The 24,946-nt window shown below is 34.3% G+C and overlaps 1 protein-coding gene across 2 annotated transcripts in view; it reads left to right on the plus strand.

The window, feature by feature from the left end:
* Nucleotides 1-24,946, plus strand: part of SecS (Sec synthetase) — a 107,097-nt gene that overhangs the window by 13,614 nt on the left and 68,537 nt on the right. For both annotated transcript variants that reach the window (XM_090399740.1, XM_090399732.1), the window contains exons 2-4: nt 1,204-1,333; nt 19,362-19,516; nt 24,766-24,884. In XM_090399740.1, the coding sequence (XP_090255866.1) occupies nt 1,220-1,333; nt 19,362-19,516; nt 24,766-24,884 (388 nt within the window). In that variant the 5' untranslated portion in view covers nt 1,204-1,219. The remainder of the gene's footprint in view (nt 1-1,203; nt 1,334-19,361; nt 19,517-24,765; nt 24,885-24,946) is intronic.

Raw genomic sequence — 24,946 nt, forward strand, 5'->3', positions numbered from 1 at the left:
CAGTGACCTACTTCAGCTTACCTCCAGCCCAATACACAATTTTGCAGACGACAGCACATTGCACTCCTCCCTTTCTTTTGATAAACCTACAGAACAGCAACCACCACTGCCCTTAATTCAGATCTCCAAGCCATCCTCTAGTGGGGGTTCAGATAACCTAGTCAATTTCAATGCAAATAAAACCCAGTACTGTCTCATTTCTCATAAAAAAAAGAACCATTTTCTTCCGGTATTATTTTTGACAACACCCAAATATCCAGACAATCTGAGATTTCTCTTGAAATTGCCTTGACATCAAGCCTCTCCTGGCAGAAACACATAACAACCATTGCATCCTCAGCTTCTAAAAAACTAGGATTTCTCTTTCGCTCAAGATGTTACTTCACCCCTGAACAGCTGTTAACCTTATACAAATCACAAATTCCCCCAACCATTGAATACTGCTCCCACATATGGGGTGGGGGCCTCCCAATAGCTCTCTCAAATGCTCAACTCAATATAAAGGAGAGCAATCAGACTTATTAATGATCCATCATCTCTTACCAACTCACTACCCCCCACTTTCACACAGACAATCGGTCTCTGCACCATGTGTTTTCTACAAATATTTCCATGGAAAATGTTCATCTGAAATAGCATCAATAATTCCGCCACTTAGTACTAAGCTTGCTGGAACACATGCAGCTTCTGCTCAACATCCCTACACAATGCACTTTGAAACCTACAGAACAAGTTTCTTCTCCTCCTCCATCTTTGCAACTACTATACTATGGAACAGTCTTCAGTCATTGAAATCCAATGTGAACAAGTGCCTTCTTTCCCATACACTGTACTAATGTACTATAGGTTGATCTACCAACCTCTCGTGTATGGGCTCAACATAAAATTTAAAAAAAAAATTTTTTAAAAATTCCTCTGGTTTCATTCATAAGCTGAGATTCAAGTTATGCAAACATGTGAAAGGTCTATCCAGTTTGGTTGAACATTTTTTTAGCAAACTATTATGGCAAAAGCAAAATTATTAGCAAATTATTATGACAAAATAATTTGGCATAATAATTTTTTTATTGGAGATAATAAATACTTGATATAAACATGAGTTGTGCAAGTCGCATATGGAGAAGGGATTTTTTTTATATATTTTTTTTAAGTTTGGTTAGTCACAGTTTTTAATGCATCTAAATTTTTCTGTATACTTGATAGGAGATAGCATCAGGTCATGAATCCTGCCAGTATTGCTCAGACACAAAAACTTTTATCAGATACTTATCTGCAACAAGCATGTCAAGCATTTTCTGTAAGAGAAAATAGAATCAAGATATTAATAGAACAGGTAAGTAGCTAAAATATAATAGAATTCAAGAAAAATACCCTATAAGCAGTGGTATCACCGAATATTGATGACACCTAAAATAGTTAACCGGACACAGACATAAGACTTAAATGCTTTTCTTTGAATTGTATAAATCAATTTTTAGGCATAAAAAAAAAATTATAGTAAACATATTGTTATCCTTTCTATATTCACTTTAAACCCATTCTGCATGTTGGTTTTTATGTTACTTCCTTCAGCAGCAGTTCACTTTTCTTCTTCTTCCTTTTTCTTAGTTATGATCACTGTTAGCAGGAATATCTCCTATACAAAGACTAAGTAAGCTGTTATTCTTTCTTATTCTGATTAATTAAATTTAAGTGAATTAATCAGGCTACTTTGTCCAGTGGCCAGTGTGATCTTTATTTTTTTCCCAACAGCTTTGTCAAATAAAACTATCTTGTTTTCAATTCTTTATGAAATGTTGCCCATGGTAAGTTGGTATTTAAACTCGGTTATATATCACTAAGATGAGTGGAGGATTGGCTCTCTGATAAGTATCATATAATGATATTGGGAGAAACTTAAATGAGGATATACAGTCATGGTGCTTGTTATTGTCTTTAGGTCGGTAGGAGATGAATGAGACCACTGCTTACTTTTTGTAGGCCTGAAGTGGCTTGGAAGAGGGGGGGGGGGAACTGCCATGTTTGTTCTCTAGAGCAAGGTTTCCAGAAGTAAAAAAAAATTTTTTTTTTTTACTTAAATTATATGTATATATATTTATTTAAAAAAATTTTAAAAATTTAATTTAATTTAATTTAATTTTTTAGGGAGACCTCTAACTGCCTTAGACACTCTTCTCTGGACCTCTCTGTCTTTACAAAAACTGTCTTCATTTTTTGATATGTACCTTCAAGGGATGCCATGAGGGCACTAAAGAATTAAGTTTATGTTATATTATAACTCTCATCCACAAAAAGTTGAAACCTATAATACATTAGAACTGTAGATGGGCTAAGGATTTTTTTTTTTTAAATAAATATATATTTTACATAAAATATATACATATATTTTTGTGGATGAGAGTTATAATTAAGTTTATAATATAAACTTAATTCTTTAGTGCCCTCACGGCATCCCTTGAAGGTAGATGTCAAGAAATGAAGACAGTTTTTGTAAAGACTGAGAAGAGTGTCTAAGGCAGTTAGAGGTCTCTGGAATGGTAGGTGTAAGGGACATGATGAATGCCATATTCAGAGCCTGGTGACTAGGGAGAGGGGTGAAATGATTGAGATATAAGTTAGTGAGCTATTTGGACTACATAATTTTAAGAGATTTTTCATTATATAAAGGAAATAATGTCAAAAGAAGGAGTTCATCCCTGAAAGCTATATAAGGAATTGTAGTGGATTCTGGTTAATTGGACCACATTGGGAATAGCATAATTTAACCCAATTAAGCAGCTGACCCAATTACATGAAGTTGCACATAAATAGTTTAAAAGGTATATGTACATAACACAGAATACAAGTTTTTTCAGTTTGAGTGAACAATTGGCTTTACTCAAAGTAAAATAATTTCCATAAAACTAAACACATATTTAGGCATAGGTGATAGTTTATGCTTATAGATAAATTTAATGGAATAAATACAGTACAGAGAAGTAATTAAACAACAGGTTTAATTGTTCTGATATTTCTTTTCTGTCACAGAGATCATCTTCAGGAATACCATACTAAAATTTGTAATAACCCACACAAAATAGTAAGTGGAAGAAATTTGACTATTTTGAGCTCCTTTTCAGAGGCACTCTCTGTGGGTGCTATTGGCTAATTTTAGCTGTTGGACAGGAAGCCTAAGAATTAACTTCCAAGATTTCCTAAGAAATCTTGGAAGTTTAACACAATCATATTTATGTACACCCCTTGAGGGTACATGTCAGGAATTTGATGATGATGAAGTTTATATTTGCTGAGATACATGTTATATTCAGACAATAACAATCGGGGAAAAGAGGGAGTAGCTATAGTATCCAACCTTAAATATGAGGATAATCTTCTTGAATGGAAGACAATATCAGAATGGGGAACTGGGCAATGAGACTTATTTGTATGACTCCACAGAAGGTTCTACCAATGAAGAAATGGAGGAGTTTTTTGAGGCTTTAGAGAAGGCAGCTGACAACAACATTAAAAAAAAAAATGAAAAGTTGATCCTTGTTGGAGATCTAAATAGTAGAGTAGGAAATGATTACCAGACATACAGAAATGTTTGGGGAAAATTAGGAGAAAAGCACAAAGCTAATAATAATGGTAAATGACTGCTGGATTTCTGTTCAGGACATAGATCAATTATTACTAACACCATGTTCTAACATAAAAATGTGCACAAATTCACATGGAGAGAAGATGCAAGAAATAAGAAAAGTCTAATTTACTATGTTATAGTTGATAGTGAGTTTTTCACAATAGCCAAGGACACAAGAGTATACAGAGGATTTGAAATAGGCAGGTTTGTGCTTAAGGGTCAAAGCTGTATAACTGAGAGGAGACCTCCACATAGCCTTTAAAGGAATGCGGAGAACCGACCAGGGCTTCTGACCTAATGTCCAATCCTCACCTTCTCGTGGTGCACCCTGTTGGGTATCTACTTTGATACTGAACGAACGAGGATGGGCTGGCAATTTGGGATTTAGCCGACCAAATTGTATTCTTATTGGTTAAACCAAAATAAAAAATGATGGTACAACATGACAAAATTTCATGCCGGCTGGGGCGTCGCCCGGTTAAACAAGGCCCCCGTTGTTTTCACCAGGGAACCAGGGCAAACAGCGAAAAGTCAGCTACTGGAACAAATCTGAAAACAAACCCCAACTCAACATCACCAGAGTTAAAGATCGGTACTATCAACGTAAGAAGCCTGAATGGCAAAGAAATGGAGCTAGCTGAGGAATTAGATAAGTACCAGATCGACATAATAGGGATGACTGAAACAAAAAAGACCAAAACTGGTGAGATCTTTCTGAGCAATAAATACAAAATGTTATATTCAGGCAATGACAATCAAGGAAAAGAAGGAGTAGCCATAGTATTCAACACAAAATACGAGGCTAATCTTCTTGAATGGCAGTCAGTCTCAAGTAGAGTAATGTGGGCAAATATGAGAATGGGGAACTGGACAATGAGACTTATTTGTGCCTATGGTCCCACAGAAGGTTCTACTAAGGTAGAAGTGGAGGAATTTTTTGATGCTTTAGAAAAAGCAACTGACACAATGAAAAAGGAAAAGTTGGTCCTTGTTGGGGATCTAAATAGCAGAGTAGGAAATGATTGTGAGACATACAAAAATATTTTGGGAAAATTTGGAGAAAAGAGCAAAGCTAATAATAATGGCAAATATCTGTTGGATTTCTGCTCAGGACATGGACTGGTTATTACTAACACCATGTTCCAACATAAAAATGTGCACAAATTCACATGGAGAGAAGAGGCTAGGAATAAGAAAAGTCTCATTGACTATGTTATTGTTGATAGTGATGTTTTCTCCTTGGTGCAGGACACCAGAGTGTACAGAGGATTTGAAATTGGAAGTGATCACTATTTAGTCTTGAGCAGGATAAAATTGAATTTCATATTGAAAAGAATAACATGTAAGAAAGTTTTAAAGCGAATAAAAGATGAGCAGCTCTCAGATGTGAACTGTAGACTAAAATACAGAAATATTATTGAAAAGAAAATGAAAGAGTTTGAGAACAGGAATTAAACCTTGGAGATTCAGTGGCAAACTCTGAAGGTAACATTGATTGATTCTGCCAGAGAGGCATGTGGTGAGGTTGTGTGCAAGGATAAAAAAATCAGAACTCCCTGGTGGACACAGGAAGTTAAAGAGGCAGTGAAGGAAAAGAAGAAAGCATATCAAAAGTTCCTGGCAAATAAGTCAGCTTTTACTCTTACAGAATACAGAGACAAATGTAAGAAAGCTAAACAGTGTGTAAAACTAGCTAAACAAAAGTCATGGGAGGACTTTGGCAAGAATATAGAAAATAAATATCAAGAAGGTGGCAAAATATTCTGGAGGTTGTTGAAGAAGCTTAGGAATGGAGGAAAGAGTGCTGTAAAAGGAATTAGAGATGATAAAGGTGAAATGAAAACAGGAGAAAAAGATATCCTTGAAGTATGGAGTAATTACTTTGAAAAACTGCTAAATGAAACAAGCAGTGATGACAGCACAGTGATAAAAAAACACTGACCAGGCATGCAATCAGGAATACATATCCATACTTGAAGTCGAAAAAGCCATCAAAGGCTTGAAATGTGGAAAGGCAGCAGGAGTAGATGATATTCGACCAGAAATGCTGAAGTATGGTGGTATAAGAGTCTTACAGTGGCTGCACTGCATAGTTCAGAAAGCCTGGAGAGAGGGACGAATTCCCGATGATTGGAGTAGAGCTCTCATAGTACCCATATATAAAAAGGGAAATAAAACTGAATGTGAGAATTACAGAGGTATTTCCCTACTGAGTGTTCCTGGCAAGATCTATGCAAGTATACTTGAGAAACGGTTGAGAAGAATTGTGGAAGAAAAGCTTGGTGAAGAACAAGCTGGATTCAGGCCAAATAGAGGCTGTCAGGATCAGATCTTCACTTTACGACAAATAGTCGAGAAAGCATGGGAATATAACAAAGATCTGTATTTAAGTTTTGTCAATTTGGAAAAGGCATATGACAAGGTGCCAAGAAAGAAGCTATTCAATACGCTGCAGTTATATGGTGTCAATGGGGCATTATATCAAGCAATACTTAGTCTTTATTTGAGTTGTGAGTCAGCAGTTAGAATTGAAGGAAGTACAGGAAGATGGTTTAATGTTAAATCTGGTGTGAGACAAGGATGTACATTATCCCCTCTGTTATTCATTATCTATATGGATCACATTATGAAGGAATGTGGTATTAAACCTGATATCAAAATTGGAGATGTTAATGTCAGCTCTTTGCTTTATGCGGATGATGTTATACTTCTAAATAAATCTGCTACAAGTCTGCAAGATTCTCTGACTAAATTGAATAGCTTTTGTAATAGATATGGTATGAAGGTCAGCAATAAAAAGACAAAGACAATGAAAATAGGCAGAATCATTGAAAATGTCAACTGTTGTGAATGGAGAACCTGTGGAACAAGTAAAACATTTCAGCTACTTAGGCACAATTTTTACTGAAGATGGTAAACTAAATATAGAAATAGACAACAGAATCAGCAAAGCTGGTATACTGGGAAGTCAATTGAATAAATTCATATGGAATAAGAAAGAAATTAGTCGGAACACTAAATTAGCTGTATACAAGACAGTGTTCAAACCAATTTTAACTTATGGATCTGAGAGCTGGGTCAGAAGTAAAACACTTGACCAAAGACTAGAGACCTCAGATATGAGAGTCCTGAGAAAGATTAGAGGCGTGAACAGATGGCATCAATGGCAATATCATATTAAAAATGAGGATATTAGGAAAGAACTTGACATTGTCAGCATCCAGGAATGCGTTAGCAGAGCTAATCTCAGATGGTATGGTCACTTAAATAGAATGGGAGAGGAAAGATTAGCAAAACAAGTGTTCTCTGCCAGGTTGGCAGGAAAACGACCCAGAGGAAGACCAAGATATAGGTGGATTGATACGGTACAAAGTGCCTTAGACGATAGAAATATAAGATCTGATAATGTTGGAGTCTTGACAAGTAACAGACTGATTTGGAAGAAAATTGTAGATAGGAAGTTAGTAATGATGTAATTTTTTCATGTAGTACTGACTTTTCCTGTACACCCCTTGAGGGTACATGGCAGGAATTTGATGATGATGATGATGAGGTTTGTGTATTGGAGTGTGCAATTCACCTCTGAAAGATGCTCAACTTTGATTCGTTTTAAAACTTTCTTATATTGGCTTCTTAAATGAATCAAAGTTGAGCAGCTTTCAAAGGTTAATTGTAGACTCAAATACACAAACATTATTGAAGAAAAAATGAAAGAGTTTGAAAAGAAGAACTAAACCTTAGAGATTCACTGGCAAACTCTGAAGAAAACATTGATTCAGCCAGACAGCATGTGTTGAGGTGATTTATAAGGATAGCAAAATCCAAACTCCATGGTGGACTCAGAAGTTGAAGAAGCTGTGAAGGAAAATAAGAAAGCATATTGAAAGTTCCTGGCAAGCAACTCAGCTTGTGCTGTTACAGAGAAAAATATAAGAAAGCGAAGCACTGTGTAAAATTAGCTAAACAAAAGTCATGGGAAGACTTTTGTTTAGCTAATTTTATCTAGAAGATACATAGAAAATATGTATCAGGAAAGTGGCAAAATATTCTGGAGACTATTGAAAAAGCTTAGAAATGGAAGAAAAAGCACTGTAAAAGGAATCAGGGATGATAAGGGTGAAACTGAAGATAAAGACATTCTAAATGTCTGACGTAATTACTTCGAAAGACTGCTAAATTAAAAAACGGAGTCAGCACAGTTTTTCTACCAACATTCCTGTTGGTAGAAAACTCCCAACAGGAATGCAGTCAGGAATATATATCCATACTTAAAATAGAAAAGTCATCAAAAACCAGAATGTGGAAAGGTAGCTGGAGTAGGAAATTCAACCAGCAATGCTCAAATATGGAAGAAAAAAGTTTTACAGTGGCTTCATTGCATAATTCAGAAGGCCTGGTTAGAAAGTTGGATTCCAGATGATTTGTAGCAGAGATCTCATAGTACCGATCTGTAAAAAGGAAAATAAAACTGACTGTGAGAATTACAGAGCATTTCCCTAGTGTGTGTGTTCTTGGTAAGATTTATGCAAGCATACTTGAGAAATGGCTAAGAAAAATTGTGGAAGGGAAGCTTGGTGAAGAACAAGCTGGATTCAAGCCAAATAGATCTGGAAAAGATATATGACAAGGTGCGAAGTGAAAAGCTCTTCAGAATGCTATAGTTATAAGGTATAAATGAGAGTTATATCAAACAATACAGTTTTTTTTTTTTTTTAAGCTGTAAATCAGCATTTAGGATTGAAGGCAGTACAGAAAGATTGTTTGGTGTAAAATCAGGTCCGCAACGTGGATCTATGTTGTGTTCACTGTTATTCATCATCTATATGGATCACATGAAGGAAAGTGATATTAAATCTATGGCGATGTTAATCTTAGCTCTTTACCTTATGCTGATGATGAATAACAGTGAACATAACATACATCCTTGTCGCAGACCTGATTCTGGAGATAATATAAGATCTTATACTTCTGAATAAATCCATTACAAGTTTGCAAGATTCCCTGACTAAATAGAATAACTGTTGTAATAAATTTGGTATGAAAATAGGCAGAAAACATTGAAAACATCAACTGCATCCTGAATGGAGAACCTATAGAACAAGTAAAACATGTCAGCTATTTAGGCAAAATTTTTAGTGAAGATGGCAAATTAAATTTATGGATCTGAGGTCGTCGTTAGAAATAAAGATGAGACCTCTGGTATGAGAGTTTTGAGGAAGATTAGTGGACTGAACAGATAGCATCAATGACAGTATCACATTAAAAATGAGAATATTAGGAATTAGGAAAGAACTTGCCATTTTTAGCATTCAGGAATGTGTTAGTAGAGCTAATCTCAGGTGATATGGTCACATAAACAGAATGCAAGAGTAAAGATTAACAAAACAAGTGTTCTTTGTCAAGTTGGCAGGAAAAAAATCCCAGAGGAAGACCAAGATGTAGATGGATTGATATGGTGAAAAGTGCCTTAAAGACAGAAAGATAAGATCTGATAATGTTGGAGTCTTTACAGATAACAGATTAATTTGGAGGAAAATTGTTGATCGGAAGTTAGTAATGGTATAACTTTTTCATGTAGTACTATCATAATTATTATGTACCCCCCCCTGAGGATACACATCAGGAATTTGATGATGATTGTGATTTGCTGTGGTGACACATAGTAGTGTTTTTCATGGTCAACTAGATGACTGACCATAGTTATGGTGATGTATTTCTTGTTTCACCATGGTGGATGTTGGCAGATCTCCCAGTATGACCATAATATAAGTTACAAGAGCAAAGAACCTCATTACCACCTGGAACAGAGGGGAGGAAGTGGATACCCTTCCTTAGTGATTTTGAATGATAATTCCAATGTAGCTTGGTGGAATTTAATGAAATTTGATATGTAACATCACTATTAAAATTTCCCATTTGGACAGTTTTAATGGTAAAATTACTCAAAAATAAAATTAAAAAACAAGATCCACAGTATATATGACAAAAATGGTGATAAGTTCACCTGTGATAAGTGGCAGTATTATGTGAGTGCATTGCAAAATTCACCTTTATTACCTTTTCCCACAGTTATTTTATTTGTTTATTTTACGTCTTTATGACCACTCTCACCTATAGCAGAATGCCATTAAAGCAAACTACCAGAAAGTCCCAATCAAAGCCCTAGAGTATCATTGCCATTCTAAAGGAATTTGCTGTAGTTAACTATCTTCTATATTCTTGAGGAGCCTCAAGAATATGGTAGTGAAATGAGTTAATTGAGAAAAGGAAGTTGTTTAATTCAGTTACACTGTTTCCAGATGATGAGGACGTGTCCTTATCTCAATTAACTCATTTCATAAAAAAAAAAAAAAAGTTCACTTTGGAAATAGAAAGTGAAAGAAGATTACCGTTTCTAGACATTTTTATCACAAAAAAATTCAGATAATGGTTTTACACTTGGTCTATCACAAGCCAACACATATCAGTCATTATGTCCATTTGATTTGCTGCACCACCCTTCACAAAAAGTTGGCATCATTCATGCACTTGAAAATGTGCTATTTCCATCTTAATAAATGGTGAGAAGATAAATGAAAAACTACAAATTTTACTTCAACCGTTAATGGGTATCCTAAAAATTCATCTTTTCTCTAATCCCACTCTGCCTCAAAATCTTGATGTGCACTACAGATACTCTGTTTCTATCCCTTATGTTGGTAGATGTTGATTGGAAGGCAGTTTCAAGTAGATTTATGTGGGTGAACTTCTAAATGGGAAAATGGACAGTGACACTTATTACTGATCTTCTTAAACCTTATGATACCAGGATGACTTGCAAATCTATTTTCTTTATATGGTGCATTCTCCTAAAGACAGCGACCTCTTCTACAGACATCCTCGGATTTAAGAATTCCCTGCTCATGTAGTCTTTTATATATAGGTTAGACTTCCAAAAGTTTTCAGATAAGAAAAAAAACAACATTTTTTTTTTTTTTTTTTTATGTTATGGGCAACATCACTTTGGAGATGTTGCCCATAACATAGAAGACAACTATGATCTAGCTTATCACTTTTCCAATACACACCATTGGAACAAGAGCTGTAAGCCCTACATAGATGAAAACTTCATCTCTCATCAGATGAAAGAATAAATTTCTGATCTTTTATCCTGGCACCCTTAGTCCTTATTAAGAGTGCCATAGTGAAAAAAGTTGAAATCTGGCATCTGAAGGATTCTACTGAGAGATTTCCATTAGAATCCTTCAGATGCCAGATTACAACATTTCAGCAAATCAACTGCAAAACAGTGCTGGATAGCAGTTCACTTGTGCCACCTCTCACATCCTCGTTTTCATTATTAATGCTGTAATAGTTCCTGCAAGCATCACTTGTTAGTGTTTTAAGTTTATGTTTGCTAACCTTATATTTTTTGTGTTTGTCTTGATGAAGTTACACATTTTTAGTGATGAAACTAGTAGGTTAATTTATATATTGGTCTTCGTAATGCTCTTTATGCTTTAATTCTGGTATGCCTCTGTACTTGGGACAATTTTGGACTAAAAACAAACTTATTCTGAGAACTTCTGCTTTAGTTTTATTATTAATGTCAGTTTCTTCTTTGTAAGTCAGCTATAGCCAAGATAATTAAAGAAGTTTACTTGCTCAGGAATTCTATTTTCAATACATATTTTACTTCAGATTAGTTCCTTTTCTTGAATAGCCATAATTTGGGTTTTTACAGTTTATTTTTAATATTAAATTTTTCAACAGTAATGATTAAATGGTGCACAAAATACTGTATTGCAGTTCATCTTCATTATTTGACAAGAATATTCATCTGTATATAACAGTGTGTCAAGGTGACTATCACTTCATAATGGGATATTTCCAAGAACTGTCAGTCTCCAATGTCTGACAATAGCATTAATATATATAAAGAATCATGATAAAGGGACACCTTGTCGGGACACCATGATTTATTGGATTCCACTTGTATACAGTATTTCAGTTCCCAATTTGACTATTATGAAGTTATATTTAAAAAAATTATAGATTACTACTGTTATTTGGTTTGAGGTTTCATTGTCGATGAAGTATTTTTAAAAGTTAATTTCTGTTCACACAAGTCTATAAATGCTATATGTGTTGATTTATTGAATTTTTTGAGCTTTTCAGTTAGTAATTTTAAAGAAAAGTAACTATCTGTACAGGTCTGTCCTTGCAGAATCCATTTTGTTTCTTCAGTTATCTTATCATTGTAATGACTCACTAGTTTTTTTTATAATTTTTGCATGTATTTTGTGACCACAAATGAGAAGCTTTGTTCCATGATAATTTTCAGTCTTTCTGCTTTTTTTATAAACTGGAATAAGTATGGCTGTTTGCCAGGATTCTGGTGATTCTTTCTATCTCATACATTCTGGAAATCTAAGTCTTGATTTTAAGAGTTTCATCAGCATATTTGAATGGTTCCATGTGAATGCTGTCCTTTCCAGCTGATTTGTTGTTTTTGAAATTTATTATTATACCATTCAATTCCTGTATAGAAATATCTTCTGTCAGATAGATTATTTTTGGATTACAGAATTTGTTATCCTTTCATGATATATGACAAAGTACTGAAAGCGCTGTAGTCACATAGTTTTATCAGTGATATTGATTATTACATTCCCTCTTTTGGGTTTGTAACTTAATTTTGTTGGTTGATATCTTTCTATGACTCTTCATTAGAAAATTGGATGCTGTTGCCATGTTAGTCACCTTGAAATCGGACCGTAAGAAATTTGGTCAAGAGCGTCAAGGGTCCGGGGGGGGGGGCTGCACGGAGGTGTGGTCAGACTTCTCCCCCCTGAAATAGTAGGCTTCAATTGCAATAAATAAAGCACTTGAAGCCTACTTAAAATTATCATCATCTCAACAATCTGAAGGAATTATAATTTACAGTGACTCAAGATCAGCTATGGAGGCAATCAAAAATGGCAATACCAAGCTCACACAAGACATCCATAAACTCTTAAATCAACTAAAGTGTATAGGAAAAAGTTGCATTTTACAATGGATTCCTGATCATGTAGACAATGAAACAGCTGATAAATTAGCAAAAGAGGCCAGAGAACTCAACCAAGAAACTCACATGATAACTCTTGCTGATGCCAATGCACTAGCAAAAGCCAAACTAATTCCACTGAAATCAGTGATACAACATCAAATTCCCGAAATCAGTGCTGACAGAAAGACCTCCACCACGACAGCAAGACTACGAACAGGACATTATAGAGGAATGAAGATCAATACAGATGATACGAGAACATATAGAGACTGCAACAACTGCCCCAATATTGAACTGACACCCACTCACATCTTTAGCTGTCCAGCAATTACAGCAGCCTTGCAAGAAATAGATCCTAATCCTGAACAACAGCTTTATTCAAACAAAATCATCGACATAGCCAAAGCAGTACAAGGAACACACAGAAACATCTAAGACTCTTCAAAGGACAAGACAACAACAACAACAACAACTTAATTTTGTTACATTTCTCTCTCTAAATTAGATATGAAAATTATTCCAGTTGTTTCTATGTCATTTCTTCACTTCTCTTTTAGATATGGCTTTCATTCTATTATACTCAATCTTATCTTCAATTGATCTGATTGATAAACACTTCTTGAAAGCATTTCTTTTGTCTTCTATAATCCTAGAAACCCAATAATAAATGGATAACATCTGAAATTTTAGAAAAATGTGAAGAAAAAAGAAAACTAAAAAAATAATTAAACAGAAAAACCTGAGAAGAAAACAAAAAGAAATACAAACAACTCAAAAATGAAATTGATAAACTCTGTAGACAGGCTAAGGAAAACTGGCTAAACGAAAAAGCAGAAAAATGCAATGAGGCATATAAACACCATAACTCAAAAACATTACATAACACAATTAAAGAAATTACAAAAAAAATTTTCACCACTACCTCTAACAATGATCAACCATCAGGGCAAAGAAACAGGAAATCCAAATGTGATAAAAGCAATATGGATGGAACACTACCAAGAAACCTTTAAGAATGAAAGCAATAACTACCTAATAACAAAGCCCCACACTAACTCAAGACATAATGCCTTAATAATCCTTCCATTGGAAGTGGAGAATGCTCTAAAGCAAATGAAATCTGACAAAGCACCAGGGAAGACCAAATTCCATCAGAACTCTGGAAAGAAGGAAAGCAAACAACTTTAAAATTCCTTACCACACTTTTCAACAAAATCATTAAATGAGAAATACCAGAAGATTGGAGAACAGGAATTATCATACCAATTTACAAGAAAGGTGATAAGAAAAAATTTTAAAAATTACAGACCAATCACATTACTCAGCCATGCTTACAAAATATTTACAAGAGTATTACAGAACAGAATAAAGAGCACACATAAGATCATTCTTAGTGAAGAACAGGCAAGCTTCAGAAAGAATTGCTCCACATTGGATCATATCTTTGTAATACAATGACTAGCAGAATTATACTGGGAACATAACAAAAATATTTATTACTGTTTTATAGATTTTAAACAGTCATTTGACTTAATAAACAGAGTAACTATTAAGAATATTAAAATAGAAACAAATCGATGAAGATACCCTAGACTTCTTGGAAAAATATTATAGCCTCACTGAAGCAATAATTAAATTCAACAGTATAACAACAGATAAAATAAACATCAGTTAAGGAGTAGCCCAAGGATGTCCCATCTCCCCATCCCTTTTAACATCTACCTAGAGGATATGGTTAACCAATCCTTGGAAGGAGAAAAAGGGATCAACCTAAATGGTTATAACCTTAATAACATAAAATATGCAGATGATATTGTAATAATAGCAGACACAGAAGAAAAGATGGTGAACCTAATAACCAAACTAAAGAATACAGCATGACCATAAATACAGCAAAACAAAAATCTTGATAATTGGAAAAAACGAAGAAAAAGTAAACTTCTCCTTGAATGGATCAACAATTGAACAAGTAAAACAATTCAACTATTTAGGAACAGTAACAACAGAACACTTAGATACTATGACCACTATTAAACATAGAATATCGACTGCATGGTCATCATTTAATAAGCTAGGAAAAATCTGGAAAAATAATAAAATCTCCAAACCTCTAAAAAGAAAATTATATAATGCGATTATAATACCCACTGTGCTATATGCTTCAGAAATTTGGACGCTCAAGAAGAGAGAGAGAGAGATATGAAAACTGGAGGCTTTCCAGATGAAATGTCTCAGAAAAATAAATAAAACAAAATGGACAGAAAAGAAATCAAATGAAACTAAGACAAGATCTAAAATATACAGGCTCATTAATATAAAAGATCAAAAGAAGACAACTTCAATGGTACAGACATGTTGAGAGAGTGCCATCAAATAGGCTACCCAACCTTATTCTGTATGCAAGATTAGAAGAAAAAAGGAAGACCAAGAACTAAATGGATAACATATATAAAGGTCAACTCTGGATTACAAACATATAGACATCTCACCAGCCATGCAAGAAACCGAGACTCCTGGAGGTTGTTGTGGAAATACGGAAAACTCAACCCGTCCTTGATGAAAGAGGACAGTAAGTAATCCTAGAAATACTCTCCCCTCATTATCTAATATCTCTTTCATGATGCCATCTCTTCTTTTGGTCTAATAATTTAATTACATATGATTATATATAATTAAATATAAGTCCTTTGTTTTTATTTGGTGAACTACGTGAATGGATGACTGTAATCAATTCCTTTTAGAGGTCTGGAGTAAAAATTTTCTTCTAAACGTGGAATAGTTGAACAGTCCCTATTAACAACATGGTTAGTAGTATGATGGTTGACTAGAGCAGATCTTTCCTTTCTTTTATGCTTTACATCTCCAACATGTTCCTTCTTTCTCACTTCAGATTCACGGTATGCCTGTCTTATGTATGCTAAATCATGTGAGCATGGAATTCTATATACCTCTGGGTTTTTGCAGGACAGTGATGCTGTCTCTATCAGACCTGAGAAGGCTGCAGATGGTTTGAATCAGCTTAAGTCACTCTGACGTCCTTGAAAAGAGAAGCAATTTTAATCGATAAATTGCAAAATGTGGAATGGCGATCCAGTCTCTATTCTGAATATTCTTGTTATAGGGAAGTGTGTTTCAAAAATAAAATCTTGCCAATTGTTTTCTTGCAGTAGCCATAAAAGGGTAGCCAGATGTTTAGATAAAGCATAAGTTAGAAGTTGATGCCATCTATGGTTGTTTTTAAAGAAATGCCAGTTTTGTGTCTTTCAGGAGACCTGTAAAATTGGGGAGGAATAAGATTTAGTAACTTAAACTATTTTAATAACTGCATTATGCATCACTTGACCAAATTGATGTTTTAGAGATTAGTTTGCCATCTGAAGTATAATGATGTAACCTACCTATAAAAAAATCGAGACCAACAAAAGTCGGTATTTTCACAGTTTTCTTTCAAAGAACTAAACACCAAATGGAATATGTTTCTAAGAAAATTTTACAAAACACGATTTTTTTTCAAAAACATCAATTTGGTGCTTGGTCAAGTGATGCATAACGCATGATTTCCAATTCTGGTGGCCAGTTCAGGATGTTTTTAAGTTAATCATTAATTTTTTCATGAGCTGACCGGTATAGTAATGGTCTATAATTGAGTAGTTGGAAGAATTAGAAAATAAATGTGTAATTTTATCCTTATAGTCTTCTGTATTTGGAACTATATACATTAGATCTTGGAATTGATGAAGAAAGTAGAAGAGCAGCAACCTTCAGTCTGATAATATTGGCGGAATCCATTGAGAGGATGTGAACTCCTTTTTCGATACCGCACACAAAATCAACATTTGGAATGTAAACTTGGAGTCATAGCATAGTTGAAACCTTTTTCTAAGAATGGATTCTTTTGCACATGAAAGGCAGTGGTTTGAAAGGTTGATCATGACCTTATTTGAAAGTAAGGAAAGTTCTCTGTTTTACTGAGAATGGAATAATGAATCAGATTTCTTCTTCATTCTATTTGCATAAGTAATAAAAAAAACCATTGATTATGAATCTTGAACTATGTTGCTAATTTTTGTTCTTAATTGCTATTCCAAGAAAACAATTGGCAGTATTTTATTTTCAAATCCTACCTCTCTCCATAATCAGAATGCCCAGTATAGACTCGATTACCAGTCCATATATTTAGTCTGATTAAACCTGCTTCTCTTTTCAAGGATCACAACATCAGAATGACTTTTAAGCTGATTCAAACTGTCTGCAGCCTCCTTAGTTTCTTAAGGATAGCCTCCCCTTCTACAGAAAAAACACCCTGGGGTATATGGATTTCTATGCCGATGTGGTTTAGCATGCATACAACAGGTACTTTGTGGATTTGAGATGAGAAAGAAGGAACATGTTGAAGATGTTAAGCATAAAAGAAAGGAAAGATGTGGTTTGGCCAACCATTCTAATACTAACCATGTTATGAATAGGGACTGTTCAACCATTCCACATTTAGAAGAAAATTTTTACTCCAGACTTCTAAAGGAATTAGTTATGGTCATCCATTCATTCAGATCTCTGAATAAAAACCATGGACATATATTGACATTGGAAATCACTCATTAAATTGTTTAACATAATGGAATTCAACTTCACTAACAGCTAATGCATGCCATGTGACTATGTTCACTTGTTAGCATGGATTTATTTTCTTTGTAATGATTTTTCAGTACCTGGACAACTTTGTTACATGTTTTATGTTAATTAAGCCTTTCTGAAGCCAACAGTTTTTATGGGTGAGCAGAAGTAATAGGTTGTAAGTTTCAAATTGAGTGACTAATTAAATATCCTTGTATTGGTGTTATATAGTTGGATATTGATCTGTGTCCTCTTTTCATCTAAGTGTATTTATGAAAGTCTTTATATGGGAAAATTGTTATAAACTACATAAACAATTTGCTTTTTTTTTTTTTTCATGATGATGACTGAATTAATTTTTCTAGCATTTAAGTTTCCCATTACCACTAGATAGTTACTGATTTACTTTTTTTTTCTTGCTAGAGGGAATAAAAGCTTTCATTACTTTGTTCATCACCTTCTGCCAGTGCACATATTTCATTGACATTCGGATGCTCTTGTTGCAATGTAATCCTGATTTGCATTATTCTTTTAGGATTCTATATCATTGCTGTTCCTTGTTTTGCTCTCTCATACTGCTTACATCACTGTAAAATTGTCCTCAATTATTAATTAGTTTTGAGCCTCTCAACTTTTTATTGGTTTCAGATATTACTGCAATTTTTATGTTCTTTTTATTCAAGAGTTGATTTATGTGGTCTATGTTTTGAACATTCCATGTAGGGTTTGGAAAGACTGGGTGTTTTGGGACTTGATGAACTTGAAGCCGAGTCAGGCCTAGATGTTGAGTCTGATTCAAAAAAGATTTACAAAAATTATTTTATTTGGTAAAGATAAAAATTTTATTTTTTTGAAAATAATTTGATCATAAATAATTTACATTTGTAAATAAATTTTAATTGGTGCAAATTTCCTTCACACTGTGTTGTTTAATTATATTCCTTTTTTTTTATTTCACTCTATCTAAATAAACATATGTATATATATATATATATATATATATATATATAAACCTCATGTTACTTAAATGCCCCACAAAAGTTTAGAACAAAGACCCCAGGATTAATAAGCAGTGATGTTTTAGTGTGTTTTAACATCCATAACTAATTCTGTCTCATGTTCCAATTCTCTTTTTGTTTTTTTTATTGCCATAAGACTTGCACACACACTCTGTCTTAGAATACTTAATGACATTGAGTATATTGTGAATATTTTCATTTAAATCATGAGACTTGGCTAATTCAGATTTGTCAGCTTTGATTTCTTTGTCTTCTTCATTGTCTGGTCAGTCATATTCTAAATTGCCAAGCTATTCTTAGTGCTTTTATTTTCATCAGTTATTCATGACCATAATTGACAGCGATGCTAGCACCATTGCCAGTTGATCTAACAGTGTGCTTCTCAAAATTGACATTGAAAGTATTGAAATGATTTCTGATAATTTTTAACAGTCGAGATGCTGCATCGTGAATTATAAATTCATGCCAAGATATGTAAATTTCACTATCATTTCCTTGCAGATTAATGTTGATATAATGTTTCATCTTTACACTGGTTCATTTATCGAGAGTCAGACAATCTCTGACATTTCTACATCTTTTTCTAGAATGACATAATTTTCATAAAAATCATCAATCAACCTCATCACATTTCTTTCAGCCTTAGGAAACTTGTGAAATCTGAGTCCAGATACTCAGACCTGAAAAACCCTACTTCCAATACCAGTGTTAATTATATCCTTATGTTTCCATTTTGTGTCCTTATTCGTTAGCCTTTAAATCCAGTCTATTTATTTATTTATTTTTAAGACTTCTATGATGGTATATTCTGAAATCCATCACTTTTTAACACTGGAGTTTTAAACTAGTTTGATGGTTCTAGACCATCGTGCTGTTTTGTTGGCTAATTTTGGTCTTTCAACGTTAACCTACTTTTATAACAAACAACTTTGCATTTTACACTGAAATAAACGCATCTAGTTGGAATTATGTACTTGAGATGTTTATTGTAATTTGAACAAAAATTTCACCAGGTTAGTTAACAGATAAGACATCTAAAATGATGACAGATGTACATTTTTTTAATTTACTGTAGAAAAAATGTCCAGAGGATGGGTGGGATGAGACAACCATTGAACTGTTCCTGAATCAGTTGGCTTTAATGGACAGTAATAATTTTCCTGGCAATTGTGGTATTGGAGAAAGAGAAGCAAGATTTGCTTCCCAAATAGTTGCTCGAAGGCATTTTAGGTAGGCAGTTTTAATTTATTTTTACTGAATGGTAACTTCAGAATATTACATGTTTTGTATGCATGCGTTAGTGTAAAATGTTATTAGTAATATGACAATATGCATCTTATACAACTAAACAATTACAGAGGGTGTAAACATTTCATCCTGATTATTTGAGTTATGTTTTGTAAAAATTTAATGTTATCCACAATAATTTGACATGCTGTGCATGTATTTTTAAGGCAAGGATGATATAGTACTTGTTTGAGCCAGGATAGTATATAATTTGGAAAAGTGTTGAAAAGGAACCAATAACTGAGCATAAATATTTAGCAAATAGCCAAAAAAAAAAAAAAAAGAATAAAACCAATAATGAAGAAAATGAATTAAGCAGACTCTGAATTAAAAATTTTAGAGAATTGAAAATTAAAGAACAAAAAAGGAACAAACAAGCTATTATATACATGGCAAGCCATGTATATAATAGATCATAATTTAAACATATAATAGATCATAATCTGACAACAATTTAAATGTTTCATTTAAATTGTTGTCAGATTTAGGACTGGAAAAACTTAACTATGAACTTCTCGTGGTTTTATGAATCTGTGTTAAGAGGAGTTAGGTGGTTCAAGAATAGTGAGGAGTAATTCATTTAATTGTAACAAGGGCAAGAGCAGATAGGATCTTTTTTGTGTTTATAGCATATTGGATAGTTCTTATTGCTAGGGATTTAGAGCAACACGTAATTTGATTTTGTTTTCTTGGAAATCAATAATGGTAGCCTTCTCAATTTCAGGAGTGTGTCTTGATTATATCGCATGTAAAGATTTCACTAGTGGGATGCTTGTTGTTATTGCTGGTGTGTTTTGTTTGTTCTTGGTGGTGGAATGTAGGTAGTCCGGTATGGAAATGTTGCAGTCTTAATTTTCGATTAAGCTTGACCATAAGGAATGAATAGTGGCTCCAACATTATACCATAGTAATACGTCAGCCTGAGCTATGTTTTATAGTTTGGTGGTGAAGACAATTTTATACTTGGAATATTTAAAGATGTGTTTTATGGCTTTGTAGATGTTATGGGTATCTATATGGAATTTGGATATGTTGCTTTTGGAAGAAAGTACATGATTTTAGGCTGAGTGAATAGCATAATCTATTAATCACTGTGGATACTGTCGAGAATGGAAAATCTCTTTCAGGTGTGTAATTTCTTGGTTTAAAACAGTGACAGAAGATGAATATTTGTAATTGTTAATATGGCAGATCTTTTGATACAACATGGGTGATAGGAGATGAAATAAATGCAAATAATTTCCAGTGTTAGTGTATGGATGTAATGGTCATATCTAGTTATGATCAAATTCAAGAGGTTTATAGATTTATTTTCTTTGTATTTAGTGAAGAAGAATCTGTGGCTAAACATGTTCAAAGAATGAAATAATTGTTGTATGGCATTCATGCTCCTGACATGTAGAATGCTGTCTACATATCATAATAAGAGATATCATTGGGTAGAGAAGGAATGGAATTGTTTTCATATGCACAAGAAAAAGTTCTGAAAGTTAGCTGCTAATGTTTTGGCTCATGGGAAAATTCAAATTTGTTTGTGAACATGTTTGTTATATTTAAAGAAGTCTGGTGAGATTATTACTGTAATTAGTAAAAGGATATCTGAAGGAGATAATTTTGTTCATTTTATTAGGTTGTCATTTATGAGTAGCATGTGGATGATGTCAGTATTTTGGGCACATCAATTTTGGTATATAAAGACGAGAGATTAAGTGGTATGGTGGTTTGTTTTAATGTGTAGAAAGAATTAATTGGTGGTTTTAATAATCATAAGTATTGATAAGGTGTGGCTATTGTGGTGAAATTTTGGGCATATCAGGGTAGCTATGCATCTTTATTTGTCTAAAAATAGTGAGAGGCTGATTTGTACAAGGAGTGATCTGTTTTGACTTCTTTGAGTTGATATATAAATTTTTGAATTTGTTTGATAATGTTCAGAACAGTATCTTCTGAAATTATTCTGTAAATATTGGTATCATTAACAATATCATGTTAAAATTTTGTTATGGTAATTTTGTCAGTTATTATAGCAGTATCACTTTTATCTGCCTTATTGATAATAATACTAGGTTTGTTTAAATTTTTTACATATGAAAGACATTAGGAAAGATTTAGTTTTTGGAATTTTATAATTTCTGCTGTTTTATTCTTAGGTTTAAGCTGTTTAAGTGTATTAAAATGTATTTGATTTGTCCTGGCTAATAGTGAAAGTATCATCAGTGTAATTCAGCCATGAAGGGGTTAGAGATTAAAAATTAGCCTTTTTTTTTTTTTTTTTTTTATCAAAACTCCATACCAAAAGTTAATGAGAGAGAGAGAGTGAAAGCCGGAAGTCCATAGTCATGCCTTTGATTTGGGGAAGTAGATCATTTTATGCAGTGTGAATAACATGAATAATTGGAATGCATTATTGATTCAAAGTATGATGTCAGGCAGAAACTTGTTTTTTTATATAATTATGGTTACTACCTAGTCTAGCCATAAATACTGTTACAACGTGAACAGCACATAAACTTTAATCGATTAGTAAATCATTTACAGCCTTTCAGCGCACACAAATCATATGTATAACATGCATAATAGCCGTACTCTGTTCAAAATGTCTCCCTTTTACCTTGATTGACACTCAAAGTCTGTGAGGTCACATATTGATGGCATCCAACAGAAACACTGTCACTGCTTGCTCCAAATCCACTTTCAGGTTGGCGATGCTTAGGTGTTGTTTCTAGCAGGCTACTCTCTCTCGAGCTCCGATCACAATTTGAAGTCCAACAGATTTAGATCAGGACTTCCAGACAGCCATTTAGATGGTGATATGTGGTCATGCACGTTGCCTCCAAGCACTGTTGTGTGGTCCTTGCCTTGTGTACAGGGGCTGAGTCGTGTTGGAAGGTCTACTGTCAAACAAGGTGTTGTTCAGGGGCTGTACCACAGGTTCCAGCATGGTGTCTTAATGCTCTTTGGTAGAGGTTTTGACCCCTTTCCTCACAGAAATGCAACTTGGATACCTCCTCCCCTGATACGTTCCCCCTCCACCAAACCATCACTGACATGGGATGGTTTGGTGGAGGGAGTGATTCAGAAGGGTGATGACCTCTCTGAATTCTGGATGCTATGACGTGTGCTGTGCAACCATCTGGGGCATATACCCTATCGTTTTGGCAGTTAAATGATTCTTCAATGGTGAAAATATTCTCATCTGCGAAGAGGATAACTCTGTGTCTATGCCCGAGAAATGCCTTTAATTTTATCACTCTCTGCTGCATAAGTTGTGGTATTAGGAAGTGTCTGGTAGAATGCCGATAGGCTCTCATCTTCAGGTCATCAGTTAGTACACGACATTGTTCTCTGTGAAATGTTTGTCTCTCTCACGACATCACTTTCTGCATTCTCACAGGATTACAGTGGGGGCGTGTCTTCACAGCCCTTACAAGCTGTTGCATCCTAATACAACATGGTCAACCTGTTTTTTGGTAGTCAGATAAGTCTTTTGTATCATTATAGCTGTTAATAGTTTTGATACCCAAACATCCCACTGATTCTGAGTATTTTTAGTGTGTTGAAAATAATAGGTGGTTGCATTCCAACTTGTGAAGCTATTACAGATCATAATCTCCTCACTGCATGTTAACCTGTACAGCTAAACAACTCTCTCTCTCTACTGATAAACAAGTGAATGCTGACTGTGCACAGCACCACTAACAGAACTAGGCTTGCGTAATTCTGTGGGCAGCACAGGGGTGTGTGAAAGTCGTAACAGTATTTATGGCAAGACCGCATTTCTTTTAGTGAGAAGTTCATGAACAGTAACATGTCACACTCACTAATTTTTCTTACCTAACAGTTTAAAATAGTGTAGCTCAGTGGATGTGGTGTTTGCACACCACGGCGCTTAACCTCACGAAGGAAGACTTTGTTTCGAATCTAGTCGGCGACTAGAGGAAATTTTTCTAAGCCTTTTTTCCACCGGTTCCCGAGTTAGTCGATCTCTGGCACGGGCAAGCAGGTTTTTTTCTCTTGGAAACTCGGGTTTTTCGTTCCGTAAACTCAAGAAAATCGACTGTAGAACCCAATTATTTCAAACATTAAATATATTGTGTTAAGGTTAGGGACCACGAGATGGCAGCACTTGTGCCACTTAATTAGTGATAGCTTTGGGCCAGCTATATCTGATTGGCTGCCAGTGGAGATTGAACTGTCCACTCAGTCTCTAAAAGTTAGATAGGGTAAATGGCCTCGCCTACTCCCTATATGGGAACAAAAAGGCGTTAGCTGATTTTGAATTTTTAACATGCGAAATGTTGCTATTATGTGTCAGTATTTGCACTTAAATATTTATGGGCTAAAACAGTGTGTTATTTTTATGAATTTTCAACAATCCATAAAATATGTGAAGGGTGTAGTTATATTTATGTTATTTTAGATAGCAAAGTTATTACTGTTTTAACAATATAATGACTTCAAAATACAGAAACAACATGTTGGAACATTATATAAATAATGTTCCAGCGTGCTAAATTACTCTGCTTATGGACAGCACTCCAAGAGATTGATGGAGACTAGGGACTTGGAGGTGGATAGAGGGTTGAAGTTCAGAGAGCATATTGCTAAGATGCAGAGATAAAGAAGTTATTATTCCTCTTTATAAGGTATTGTTACATTCACATCTGGATTACTGTCCTTAGGTCTGGTTGCCTGGATTCCTTGGAGATGAAGTGGTTATAAAAGATTCAGAGGTGAGTGACCAAGTTTTTTGAGTGATGCAAGAAATGCTCCACTACATTGATAAGATTTTGTGTGTTACAGAAGTTGGTTGATAGGCAGAGAAGAGGGGATATGATAGAAACATTTAAGTTACTAAACGGTTTTTATAAGATTGATGCAGGGGAAATATTTCAGCATTGGGATAGTGGTGGAAGAACAAGCGGTCATCCCTGGAAATTAAGTAAGAATGTGGTGAACAAGGGTATGAGGACTAGATTTTTTGCTTGGAGAGTAGTGAATGAATGGAATGCATTGTCTGATAGTTGAGTGCTTCACCTGTCAGTGAGTTCAAGAAGAGGTATGATAGATATTGTGTGAATAGTTTGGGTCTCCTGTGATGAGTCTACTGACTCCATGGAGATGCCCATATAATAATAATAATCCTTCTAATTAGCCTTAATTTTAAAGTTATTTTGTGATTTGTTAAATAGAATGGGTCATGGTATCGGACGATCAGGAGACATTGCTGAAGTTCAACCTAAAGCCTGTGGATCTAGTCTAATGAACAAGTTGGCAAACTGTTGTGTTTTAGACATTCTTAGACTTATGGGTGAGTTTTGTGCAGTTTGATATTCATTTTTCTATATTACAAATCAAGAACAGAATAAGTGA

This window comes from Typopeltis vanoorti, chromosome 1 (genome assembly GCF_054136105.1).
Source record: "Typopeltis vanoorti isolate ZY-2024b chromosome 1, IOZ_Tvanoo_1.0, whole genome shotgun sequence".
In the NCBI taxonomy this organism is placed as follows: Eukaryota; Metazoa; Arthropoda; class Arachnida; order Uropygi; family Thelyphonidae; genus Typopeltis; species Typopeltis vanoorti.